Below are 13,658 nucleotides of genomic sequence, written 5' to 3'. Positions count from 1 at the left end.
TTACATAAATTATTTGGAATTCTTCTGTACAGGACATTTGCCTATTTGTCCCTGTTTATTTACTCAATCATTTCTTTATACCCATATGGACTCATGGATATTTATTTTATACCTTATTATTTTTTTTTTAGAGATAGAGTCTCACCCTGTCACCCAGGCTGGAGTGCAATGGCACAATCATAGCTCAGTATAGCTTTGAACTCCTAGGCTCAAGGGATCCTCCCACCTCAGCTTCCTGAGTAGCTGGGCATGTGCCACCACAACTGGCTTTTTGTTGCTCAAATGTCTTTAGCCATTGGGAGCTCTTTCAGTTGTCTCCTATGTCCCTTTGACACACCCCCATCATTGTGATTTTTGAACACTTCCTTACTTTCTAGAACTATATGATGCTCAAGGCTCATCTTGTATATTCTCTTCTTCAGCCCTAGATCAGCCATTTCTCTAAGGAGGCCTAGTTCCTTTCATTGGACAATGGTATTATAAACCATGATATGGGCTCTGGTGTCATTTACTTTTTGAAAGTAAATGTTTTAATTGGAGTATAACATTTATTCAGATTTATTCAGGTGACATTTATTCAAACCATAAGTGTACAGCTTAATGAAATTTTAAGAAGAGAAATTTAAGGCAAATTTTCCAGGTACCTGGAATTATAATTGTTAACTGATGTATTAATTCCAAAGTCTCACTGCATCCAACTCATGCATCCCCTCCCATATCTTCAAAACAAAATTACTAAAACCAAGTGGTCACATCTGACAAGAGAAGAAGAAGCAGCTTCAACAGTCTTTTCTTTTCTTTTGAGACAAAGTCTCGCTCTGTTTCCCAGGCTGGAGTGCAGTGGTGTGATCCCAGCTAACTGCAACCTCCACCTCCTGGGTTCAAGCAATTCTCCTGCCTCAGCCTCCTGATTAGCTGGGATTACAGGCACGCACCACCATGCATGGCTAATTTTTTTGTATTTTTAGTAGAGATGGGGTTTTACCATGTTGGCCAGGCTGGTTTCAAACTCCTGACCTCAAGTGATTCACCCACCTCGGCCTCTCAAAGTGCTAGGATTATAGGTGTGAGCCACCACACCTGGCCAACAGTCTTTTCAATAGATTTCCTTCCTGCCTCCCTCCTTCTATATACTCACTTGTTTATTAAGGGTTTATTATGTGTCAGGCAGTGAACAAAATCAATCCCTTCATTCATGGAATTTATATCCCAATTGGCAGGTAAGATGACAAACTTTAAAGAAAATAACATATAAAAGGGCTGGGTGCAGTGGCTCATACCTGTAATCCTAGCACTTTGGGAGGCTGAGGCGGGCAGGCAGATCACTTGAACTCAGGAATTCGAGACTAGCCTGGGAAACATGGTGAAATTCCATCTCTACAAAAAGTACAAAAGTAGTAGCCAGGTGTGATGGCAGGTGCTGTAGTCTCAGCTATTTTGGGGACTGGGGTGGAAGGATCGTTTGAGCCCAAGAAGTTGAGGCTGCAGTGAGCTGAGATTACACCACTGCACTCCAGCCTGGGTGACAAAGTGAGACTCTGTTTCAAAAAGAGAAAAAAATATATAAATATGTAATATAATATCAGGCAATAATAATTATGTGGGGAAAATTAAAAGTAGTAGGGTGTTATTTAACATACGGTGGCTAGCCTCTATGCTGAGATAAGATTTGAATAGAGATTGACAAGGACAGGGAGTCAGCCACATCCCAGGTGAGCTACACAGGTAGAATGCCATGGAGAAGGGTATAGGAAAGGGAGCTAGTGCTTACTGAGTCCTTACTATGTACCAGACACTGTGCAAAATGGCTTCCATACTTCACCTTATTCAGTCCTCACAGTGCTCAGCAACGAAGTTAGAATAATCACTTCCATTTTATGGAAACTCGGAGAAGTTAGTAAATTACCCAAGGTCACCCACTGAGCAAGTGGCAGAATCAGGACTTGAAGTATCATCTGTGTGCTCCAAGACTTCACTCTCGCCTCCACATCCCTGTGGTGTCCAGAGAGATCCTTGCCATCGGTTTGTACTTCAGACCTGGAAAGGCCAGCTGGATCAGGCCTATTCGGTTCGGGCATCAGTCCAGGGTGATTCTTCCCCAGGCTCAGCTTGTCCAAGTATCCATGATTCACAGACAGTCTCAATCACTTATCAGTCGGGGGCCTGAGCAGCAGAGTGTTCTTCAGCCCTGCTGAGCTGTCCTCGGTGGGCCTGAGCCAGCTGCGAACAGAGGCCCTTTGTCTCAGAACGTCTCTTTGGCCAAGTTTTCATAGTCGAGTCTGAGTGTTGACAGAATTAACATTCACACACACACACACACACAAGCACACACATCCCTTGTGACTCCTACATCATTCAGTCCCTCGTTTGAATTCGTTTCTTTCTGCCTGATTTTGTACTTTTTCAACAGTCACTACTGTCACCATTAGCCCTCCCCCATACCTGAACTGATGATCCCACAGTTCAATCTACCAACGTTTATTTAGTTACTTTTTTTAGAGACAGAGTCTTGCTATATCACTCAGGCTGGTCTTGAACTCCTAGACTTCAGTGATCCTCCTGCCTTAGCCCCGAAAGTAAATGGGATTACAGATGCAAGCCACTGTGCCCGGTTTCTGTATATTTTAATATGCCAGTCCCTATGCAAGGTCTGGGATTCCAAAACGTCATGTTGTCCTTGAGGCCGCTGATATTATCATCTGCTGGCCACCTGACACTTGGCAGCTTGTAGCAGTGGCTAGAGAATCTTTTATGAAGGATGAAACCTGGATTCAACAAACATTTCTGCCACGGACTCACCATGTGACTTTAGGAAAACTATCTTTTCTCTCTGGGTCTCATTTTCCCCATCTGTACAATGAAAGGGTTGGATTCTAAAGGCCTCGCATGGCCGGGTGCGGTGGCTCACGCTGTAATCCCAACACTTTGGGATGCCAACACTGAGGCAGGTGGATCACCTGAGGTCAGGAGTTTGAGACCAGCCTGACCAACATGGTGAAACACCATCTCTACTAAAAATACAGAAAATTAGCCAGGTGTTGTGGTGGGTGCCTGTAATCCCAGCTACTCAGGAGGCTGAAGCAGGAGAATCGCTTGAACCTGTGAGGCAGAGGTTGCAGTGAGCCAAGATCATGCCATTGCACTCCAGCCTGGGCGATAAGAGCAAGACTCTGGCTCAAAATAAAATAAAATAAAATAAAATTAAAATAAAAAAATAAAGCCCTTGCACATTCTCTGGTTGCTGTGTTGCTCTGTAATCTGGGAAAACAGCAGAAAGAAAGGACCCTGAATCAATTTCTGTTACAAATCCCTTAAATGCCCCTAGCATGTCATGTTCCCTTCTGGATCTCAGGTTTCTCACCTGTAAATGGGGAAAAGGCGGGCATTTGGGGTTAGATGAGCTCTCAGGAGTCTTTCAGTTCGGCCATTCGAAGAATGTAAGATTTACCTTTCTGGAGGGTGCTAAGCACTACTTATAATGTGAGCTAGCCATGTGCAGTGGTACACACCTATAGTCTCAGCTACTCAAGAGGCTGAGGTGAGAGGATCACTTCAGCCCAGGAGTTCGAGGCTGCCATAAGCTATCATCGTGCCACTGCACTCCAAGCCTGGGTGACAGAGTGAGGCCCCGTCTCTTAAAAAAAAAAAAAAGTGAGTCAGAAGGCCCTCAACTTATTGGACTTGTGGAAGGCAGTGGGGTGGGTAGCAGGAATAATGCAAGAAAAAAACTTTCAGACCTGATTCAAACCCTGGCTTTACCACTCAGCAGCTATGTGACCTCAAATTAGCCGACTTCTCTGGGCTTCAGTTTTACCATCTGTAGATTAGGAAAATAATAATTACTTTGCAGAGCTGAGATGAGGACTGGAGTGTGTAAAGCATCATGCTTAGTGACTAAGACTATGCTTAATAAAGGTTACTTAAGGCATCAGGTACAGGTTAGATATAAAAAATAAAGTTCAGCCAGGCACAGTGGCTCACGCATGTAATCTCAGCACTTTGGGAGGCTGAGGCGGGCAGATCACAAGGTCAGGAGTTCGAGACCAGCCTGACCAACATGGTGAAACCCTGTCTCTACTAAAAATACAAAAATTGGCCCTGCATGGTGGTGCACACCTGTAATCCCAGCTACTCAGGAGGCTGAGGCAGGAGAATTGCTTGAACCTGGGAAGCGGAGGTTGCAGTGAGCTGAGATTTTGCCACTGCACTCCAGCCTAGGCAACAGAGCAAGACTCCGTCTCAACAAATAAATAAATAAATAAAGTTCAAAAGCAGGAAATTTAACTCCAAAAACTGGAAAGAGCAAACAGTTCTCTTAATTTTTAATAGTTTTTTTTTTAAATTAAAAGGGTAATGACCAGGAGCGGTGACTCGCACTTGTAATCCCAGCACTTTGGGAGGCTGAGGCAGGTGAATCACTTGAGGTCAGGAGTTTAAGGCCAGCCTGGCCAACGTAGCAAAACCCAGTGTCTACTAATAATACAAAAATTAGCCGGGCATAGGTGGCGCACACCTGTAATCCCAGCTACTCAGGAGGCTGAGGCATGAGAATCACTTAAACCCAGGAGGCAGAGGTTGCAGTGAGCCGAGATCGTGCCACTGCACTCCAGCCTGGGCAACAGAGTGAGACTGTGTCTCAAAATAAAATAAATAATAATAATAATAAATTAAAAGGGTAACACAAGTTCATTGCAGAAAATAATGAAAAAATTAAACTAATCTGAAATTCCATTATTTACCATTTTGGTACATTTTCTTCTATTCTTTTTTATGCACAAATATATTTTACATAGTGACTATATATATATAATTTTGTAAATTTTTCAAGACATTAGGTCATAAACATTTCCCCATGACATTAAAAACTTCCAAGACATTCTATGGATATATCATACTTTACTTAATTGAGCCCTTACTGTTGGGCATTTAGGTTTGTCTCCAAATGTTTCCAATTACAAATAATGCTCACATGATTTATATGTTACATATGCGTAAAGTATTGCTCACATTTCTGATTATTTCTTGAGAGGAAAAAAAATCCTAGGAAGGGAGTTACCTAGGAAAAGGATATGTACAATTTTAAGGTTTTGGCCAGAATTGTTTACCGTGGCTTAGAAAGGCTGTACTCACAATCCTACCAGCCAGGCCCCAGGTGCTGGGTCACAATGGAAGCAGCAGAGGCTAATGCTTTGCCCCAATCCACTAGGCTGAGGCCCCTTGGGGTGGCTGGTCCCAGGGCTGTGGTGGGAAGCTCCTACAGATTGCAGGTAAGGGACTACCAGTGGAATCTTCCATGCTCTCACTCACGTTATTGCTTTCTTGCCCTGATCAGTCACCACTCCAAGTCCCTCCAATCACTTGCTGCAAACTGGCACCCTGGTCACAGTTTTCCTCTCTACTCAGGTCCATCATCATCCAGGTGATGTCTATAGGACAGCCCATCCAACTCCCTAGCCTCTCAGTTTCCTCATCTCTGTTTCTACTCCAGGTTAGCCATTTGTCACTACATTCACACCCTAGGACTTGTCATCAGCACAAACTGCTTTGAAATTTCAAACTCCAAAGTGCCTCACACCTGTAATCCTGGCACTTTGGGAGGCCGAGGTGGACAGATCACTTGAGGTCAGGAGTTCGAGACTAGCCTGGCCAATATGATGAAACCCCATCTCTACTAAAAATACAAAAATTAGCTAGGCATGGTGGCATGTGCCTGTGGTTCCAGCTCCTCAGGAGGCTGAGGTGGGAGAATTGTTTGAACCCAGAAGGCGGAGGTTGCAGTGAGCTGAGATCATGCCACTGCACTCCAGCCTGGGTGACAGAGCCAGACTCCGTCTCAAAATAAAAAAAAAAAAAAGAAGAAGAAATCTCAAACTCAAACACCCATTTCCATCCACCTCCGTGACCATGGCCTCCTATCCTCCAATTCTCACACTGTGTTACTTGAACTGCATCTGTTCTTTGACACTTCCCGTCCCATTTCTTGTTAGTCACTTGGCTTCTTTCTGCCTAGCTCTCACAGTCCTTCCTTCCTTCCTTCTTCCTTCAAACTTGTAACACTTTCTGTGTACCAGGTACTTTACCAGGTACAGGGGTTGTAAAGTGAAAAGAGGTGGAGATCCATCAACTTGCTCGCTCTTCTCAACCCCCTTGCCCATTTGCCTTTCTGCAAAATCCCCACCTTGTGTCACCCAAACCTTCCACGCGCACTTTGTATTCCAAATTACTTACTTACGCTCTTCTCTACGTCCCTCTCAGCCAGAATTCTCCAAAATGTAACCCAACCCTGCTGTATTCATTTCCTCAGCTCCCCTCTACCCTTCAACCTAAGGTAGTGAGGCTTCCACCCCACCATTCCACTGAGTTGTCAAATGGTCTTCCTAACTGTCAAATGCAATGAATGCTTTCCAGATGTTCCCCTCCTTGGCTTCCCAACTGCTTTTGACATTAGCTGTACAACCTTGGGAAAATCACCCAACCTCTCTGAACCCCAGTTTCCTCATCACTGAAAGAGTGAATAATAGAATCTTCCTTATAGAACTGGTGAGAAATTCAGTAAAATTATGTATAAAGAAAAAAATTCGGCCAAGCACAGTGGCTCATGCCTGTAATCCCAGCACTTTGGGAGGCCGAGGTGAGCAGGTCACCTGAGGTCAGCAGTTCGAGACCAGCCTGACCAACATGGAGAAACCCCATCTCTACTAAAAATACAAAATTAGCCAGGCATGGCGGTGCATGCCTGTAATCCCAGCTACTCGGGAGGCTGAGGCAGGAGAATTGCTTGAACCTTGGAGGCTGAAGTTGCAGTGAGCCGAGATCGCGCCATTGCACTCCAGCCTGGGCAACAAGAGCAAAACTCTGTCTCAAAAAAATAATAATAATAACAATCCCAGCACATTGGGAAGCCAAAGCAGGAGAATTGCTTGAGCCCAAGAGTTCAAGACCAGTCTGGGCCACATAACAAGACCCCTGTCTCTACTAAAAATTAAAAAATTAGTTGGGTGTGCACCTGTGATTTTAACTACTCAGGGGCTGAAGTGGAATGGTCACTTGAGCTCAGGAGGTGGAGGCTGCAGTGAGCCATGACAGCACCACTGCACTACAGCCTGGGTGACAGAGTGAAATCCTGTCTCAACAACAAAAGAAAAAAGAAAAAGACTCACTGGTACACAATAAGCATTCAATAAGATAAAATTCAGACTCATTGAACTTAGTTTCCTGGGTCTCTGATAACCAGGGAGGGTTTGCCTTGGCTCATATGAGCATTTGGATCTCTGAAAAGGATAATTTCCCAGGGCAATTCATTCTTTGTCAACAAAAAATTATTGAGCACCTACTATGTGCCTGATCCAAGCACTTTTCTAGTTTCTGAAGCTATAGCAGTGAAGACAGCAGAGAAGCACTATGCTCTCAGGAAGTGAATCTAACAGTGAGGAGAGAGAAAAATGGAGAGACAGAGAGAGATAATAACCATGCAAAGGCTTACATGGGAACTTTTTGGGGTAATGGAAGTGTTCTATATATTGATTGTGGCAGTGGTCACACAGGTGTATACATTTTTCTTTTTTTTTCTTTTCTTCTTTTTTTTAAGACAGGGTCTCCCTCTGTCACCCAGGCTGGAGTGCAGTAGCACGGTCTCAACTCACTGCAGCCTTGAACTCGTGGGCTCAAGTGATTCTCTCACTTCAGCCTCCCAAGTAGCTGGGACCACAGGTGCACGCCAGCATGCCCAGCTAATTTTTGTATTTTTTGTAGAAGCAGGGTTTTGTCATGTTGCCCAGGCTGGTCTTGAACTCTTGAGATCAGGCGATCTGCCTGCCTCAGTTTCCCAAAATTCTGGGATTACAGGCGTGAGCCACCACGCCTGGCTTACATTTTTCAAAATTCAATGAATAATACACATTAATTGAGTGCATTTTGTTACATGTACATTATATCTTAAAAAGTTCATTTTTTAAAAGTAAGTTACATAGAGGGATAGAGTATAACCGTATACAGGGGAATAATATTTGGTAGGGCAAACAAGAAAATCCCCTCTAAGAAGAAAACATTTAAGCAGAAACCTGAATGATGAGAAGGAGCAAACCATATGAAGATCTAAGAGAAGAATATTCCAGGCAGAAATCACATCAACTGCAAAGGCCCTGAGATGGGGTTGAAGTCTGTGTGTCTGAGAAACAACAAGAAAGCCAATGTGGCTGGAACATAATGAACAAGCAGGAGATAAGAGAGGTAGGCAGGGGCCAGGCACGGTGGCTTATGCCTGTAATCCCAGCACTTTTGGAGGCTGAGGCAGGTGGATCACGAGGTCAGGCGTTCAAGACCAGCCTGGCCAACATAGTGAAACCCGTCTCTGCTAAAAATAAAAATAAAAATAATTAGGTGGGCGTGGTGGCAGGTGCCTGTAATCCCACCTACTTGGGAGGCTGAGGCAGGAGAATTGCTTGAACCTGGGAGGTGGAGGCTGCAGTGAGCCGAGATTGCGCCCCTGCACTCCAGCCCAGGAAACAGCGTGAGACTCCATCTCAAAAAAAAAAAGAGAGATGGCCGGGCGTGGTGGCTCACGCCTGTAATCCCAAGCACTTTGGGAGGCCGAGGCGGGTGGATCACGAGGTCAGGAGATCGAGACCATCCTGGTTAACACGGTGAAACCCTGTCTCTACTAAAAAATACAAAATTAGCCGGGCGTGGTGGCAGGCGCCTGTAGTCCCAGCTACTCGGGAGGCTGAGGCAGGAGAATGGTGTGAACCCGGAAGGCAGAGCTTGCAGTGAGCCAAGATCGCGCCACTGCACTCCAGGCTGGGCAAAAGAGCAAGACTCTGTCTCAAAAAAAAAAAAAAAGAGAGAGAGAGGTAGGCAGGGACTAGATCATGGAAGTTCTTGTGGGTCATAGTAAGAAGACTGGGTTTTATCTAATAGAAAGGCAGTGGAGGTTTTTAAAGTTCCAGAATGATACAACCTGATTTACATTTCAAAAAAGTCATTCTGAAATTTATATGAGAAAAGACCAAGGGGAAGCAGAAACAGAAGCAGAGGCCATTCAAGTTACCGCAGTAGTCCACGTGAGAGATGATAGTGGCGTGGACTGGGTGGGTAGCAATACAGGAGGTAAAAAAAAATCACGTGGCGGGGCACGGTGGCTCAAGCCTGGCCAACATGGCGAAACCCAGTCTCTATTAAGAATACAAAAATTAGCCGGGCATGGTGGCTCATCCCTGTAATCCCAGCTACTCAGGAGGCTGAGGCAGGAGAATCACTTGAACCCGGGAGACAGAGGTTGCAGTGAGCCAAGATCGTGCCATTGCACTCCAGTCTGGGCAACAGGTGAGACTCTGTCTCAAAAAAAAAAAAAAAAGTCTGACATGATGAACATTAGAACATTAGGAATGCTCTTTTAACACTAGCAACTTAGCTCAGCATGGTGCTGCATGACTGTAGTCCTAGCTACTCAAGAGGATGAGGCTGGAAGACCACTTCAGCCCAGGAGGTCGAGCTATGATTACGCCACTGCACTCCAGGCTCAGTGACAGACTGAGACCTCATCTCTAAAACAAAAAACAAAACACCAACGACTTCTGTTATAACAAGCACTCTTATGTTCATAATGTGTTAGCCCTTGTGAGAAATTGTATTATGTTTCAGTTCTGGTAAGTTGGAATCACGTGTACTACTTTGGTTACATTCCCATGGAGTCTGTTCATTTTCTGTGAAAGGATAGATTGAGTTTACCATGTGCTCCTCAAGGGCAGTGAGCACAATGGCTTCTTTGTTTTTATATTCTAAGTTCATAGCACAGTGAATGTTAAATGAATAGATGAATTTTAAAAAAATTATTATACACACATTTATATTAATTTTTAGAATATCATGCTTAGATCAGAGATTTGTCATAAGAGATATAAAAGCACAGTAGTTATCCTCTAGATATGTCTAATGAAAGAGATGTCAGGCTTATAGGGTATGCCTCACCTTGTTCTGTCTCTTACCAACTGCGTGATCCTGAGTTCATTGAGGCCATATCATGATTTTGGTGGGCTCTAGGCACTTTTGCCCTTATGGACCCCTTCTTCCATAAAAAAGTATTTAAAGATATATTTATGACTGCATCAGCATAAAGACAAACACAAAACAGGCTGGATTCATTATTACATATTCATTATTATTATATTCATTATTTTCTTCAGGTTTTAAAAGAAATTAAAATTAAAACATGTTTTCTTAGGCTCCTGTAAGTATTATGGGCCGTAAGCACTGTGCCTACTGTGCCTAACGGGTAAGTCGACTTTGGGGCCAAGTATTAACCTCATCTAGTTCTCATTTCCCTCTCTATAAAATTTTGGTCTTGAAGGGTTATACTTGAGGTATTTAGAAGTTGCATAAGATCAGAAACCAAGTCCGATTTGTTTTCCACAGTGTACCTAGAGCACTTGGCACAGAATAAGCACTCAATAAGATGAATGTGAAATTACTAACATAGTGTCAGGGTACAGTAAACACTTGATAAATATCAGATTTAGTTCACCAGACCTCCTAGGGGACAGTTCAGGACATACATAATAGATATCAGAAAGCTGTCGTGGATGGTACAGACCCTGAATGTCACAGGAATTCAGATCAGGAAGGATTGTGTGGATCGGTCGGTTAGCATGCTTTTTAATTTTTTATTTGTTCAGTGCGTCCATCCCACTTAACTACAGCCATAATACTGTCATTAGCAGCGTAGGTAGGAAAAGGATGTGTTCAAAACCATCAATTCTATACTCCAGCCTGGTATATTTACATATGCAGGGAGTTGTACCAGCATTGCCCTGTAGCTCCAAATCCTCTGCAGATTTAATTACAAAGCTACAAAGTGAGTGCATAAATTATGCACTAAGGCCCATGTTTGGGAAATTACTGTGTAGTCCTGGGAATTAGATAGGAGGTTAGATGTTTGTAATTGATATACTTTCACTTAAGGGTTGAAACCCTGCAGATCAGTGAGAACTTTGGTCTAAAGACAATTTGTCTGTGGTTCTGCAGGGCTAGCTGGACATTTAAACTCCAAACACTAGCTATTGGGAGGAAAAGAACTTTGCAGTTATCCAATCCTGCTCAGGTCTCCCTCTTCAGCTTCATCTCCCCCATGGGTTCACTTGTCCCATCACATCTGAAAGATGCACAATAAATAGTATCAAGCCTTTTGCCTTTTCCTATACTGTTCTCTTTGATGGAACATTCTTCCCCTCTTCATTCTGGGAAACCCCAAAGAGAGTGCCTGTTTCTAGTAGCTACTCTACAAGCATTAGTTTCTTCTCCCTGAGTAAGAAGGCAAAGGTTTCATGTCAGTAAGCTCAGCTCAAATACTTTTCCTTGTGAAAGCCCTTCCTACCTTCCTAGGAAGAAGAAAAGAAAAGAAATGCACCTGTATTGGACACCAATTAAGTACAAGCACTTTGCTGGGTCCTTTGCATTTATCATCTTGTTTAATCCTCAGGGCAATTTTGTGCAGAAGGTATTCTTATCCTCAGTACCTAGGTCAAGAACTTGCTGTCTAAATGGTTAAGTAACTTGGCCAAAATCTCTCTGCTAGTAAACAGCAGAGGTGGAAATGGAATCCGGTCTGCCTGGCTGTCTCCCTCAGGCCAGTCAATTGTTCCATTCTTGGGGCTCTTAAAATTCTTCCATCATTCCTCTACCCTAACACATGTCTCACTGTATGGTAATTTATTCACATACTTTCATAATCTGTCTCGTTCATGAAACTCTTTTTTTTTAATTTTTTTTTTTTTTTTTGAGACTGGGTCTTACTTTGTTGCCCAGGCTGGAGTGCTGTGGCACAATCACAGCCCTTTGGAACCCTGACATCCTGGGCTCAAGGGATCCTCCCACCTCAGCCTCCCTTGTAGCTGAGACTACAGGCACAAGTCACCACACCCAGCTGATTAAAAAAAAATTTTTTTTGTAGAGACGAGGAGGGGATTGAGGGGGTGTCTCACTATGTTGCCCTAGTTGGTCTCAAACTCCTGGGTTCAAGGGATTCTCCCGCCTCTGCCTCCCAAAGTGGTGAGATTACAGGCATGAGCTACTGTACCCAGCCAACTAAACTCTTGAATCAGAGAGCAAATCTTATTTCTTTCTGTATCCTTAATGCCTGGCACAAGGACTAGCATGCAGTGGGTGCTCAAAATATGTTGATGGAATAAGGTAAATAATAACAAAACACTAGGCCTGGGGTGGTGGCTCACACCTGCAATCCCAGCACTTTGGGAGGCCAAGGCAGGAGGATCACTTGAGCTTAGGAGTTCAATGTCAGCCTGAGAAACATGGCGAAACCCTTTCTCTGCAAAAAATACAAAAATTAGCCGGGCATGATGGCATGCACCTGTAGTCCCAGCTACAGGGAGGTTGAGGTGGGAGAATCACTTGAGCTCAGGAGGTTGAGGCTGCAGTGAGCCATGATCGTGCCACTGTACTCCAGCCTGGGCAACAGAGTGAGACCCTGTCTCAAAACAAAAACAAAGAAACACTTTGCAGTTTGCAAACCATTTTCAAATATATGATTTCACTTAAGTATGAATAAGCATAAGATAAAGTTCCTGCTTTTGTTAACTAGCAATATAAACAAGAAAACAAGTTATGTGCTGGTGAAACAAAAATGCACAAAACAGTATCAGAAATAACAGTATTGTATACAGATAAAGTAAATTTACTGAGGCCAAAGAGAATGAGAACTGAGAACAAGATTTTTAGATTTGGAGAGAAAACGATCTTACAGCTCTATTTAGGGAACTGGATGGGACATTTTAAGTACCTTATGTTATTTCATCCTCACAAAAACCCAGTGAGGTGCATGATACTGCCTCTCTTTCCTAGGAAGTGGACAAAATCTTAAAGAGGTTAAGTGATTTGCCCTAAGTCACACAGCTGGGTTATGGCAGAGCCTATTCTATGTTCTAGTCTCTAAGAGTCCTCTTCTTTTTTTATTGTAGTTGTATTACTCTGTGTCAATATTTTAGGAGATACTAGTAATTAATATATTTCTCTTTATAGGCAATAAAAACATTTCAGCCGGGGTCTGCTGGCTAAGCCCTGTGGTGTATGTAGTAGAAAAAGTGTGTGTCTTGGTTTGGGTTGGAGGGCAGGCAAATTATTTAGGATATGATATCAGTAAACCTGGGGAGGAGTTGGGTAGTAAGACAGAAGTGAAGATAGTCAATAATGTATACATTATTAAGCTAGTTACGACAGTGGGCAACTGCACCTCAATTATGCTGCGGAACTCTGGGAGACAGTGCAGGGCACATTCAGTGTATCCCAATGGAGGGGTGAGAAAATTGGGGTATTATTCAACTCCCTATACATCATTGATTCTGATAACATTAAGTCTCCGAAACTCCCAGCTTGCTCTGTGCACAGGCCACGCGTGTTCCCTGGTCAGAAAGAAAGAAAGAAAACCAAAATCTTCAGGCAGTGAGCTGCGTGTGTTCCCTATAATAACCTTCAGTGTCTAGAAGTGAATGCCAGGAAAATATGGACAGGAAACCAATAGCATCTGCTACAGAATGTAATGGGATGCAAATACTGCCTCTACCACTTCATTTTACGTTTAAAAAAATTCATTAGGGCTGGGCGCAGTGGCTCATGCCTGTAATCCCAGCACTTTGGGAGGCCGAGGTAGG

General features: G+C 43.5%; 2 protein-coding genes across 2 annotated transcripts in view; one reads left to right on the top strand and one right to left on the bottom strand.

The window, feature by feature from the left end:
- The window catches only part of LOC129468949 (calreticulin-like), a 35,047-nt gene extending 32,969 nt beyond the window's left edge, over positions 1 to 2,078 (bottom strand). Inside the window, 1 exon segment of the mRNA XM_063628242.1 lies at positions 1,907 to 2,078. Within this exon segment, the coding sequence (XP_063484312.1) occupies positions 1,907 to 2,078 (172 nt within the window).
- Positions 1 to 13,658, top strand: part of OSBPL9 (oxysterol binding protein like 9) — a 204,688-nt gene that overhangs the window by 7,530 nt on the left and 183,500 nt on the right. The gene's annotated exons all lie outside the window — the stretch shown is intronic.

The sequence above is a fragment of the Symphalangus syndactylus genome, chromosome 12, assembly GCF_028878055.3.
Source record: "Symphalangus syndactylus isolate Jambi chromosome 12, NHGRI_mSymSyn1-v2.1_pri, whole genome shotgun sequence".
In the NCBI taxonomy this organism is placed as follows: domain Eukaryota; kingdom Metazoa; phylum Chordata; class Mammalia; order Primates; family Hylobatidae; genus Symphalangus; species Symphalangus syndactylus.
This window is presented reverse-complemented; position numbering and strand designations above follow the sequence as displayed.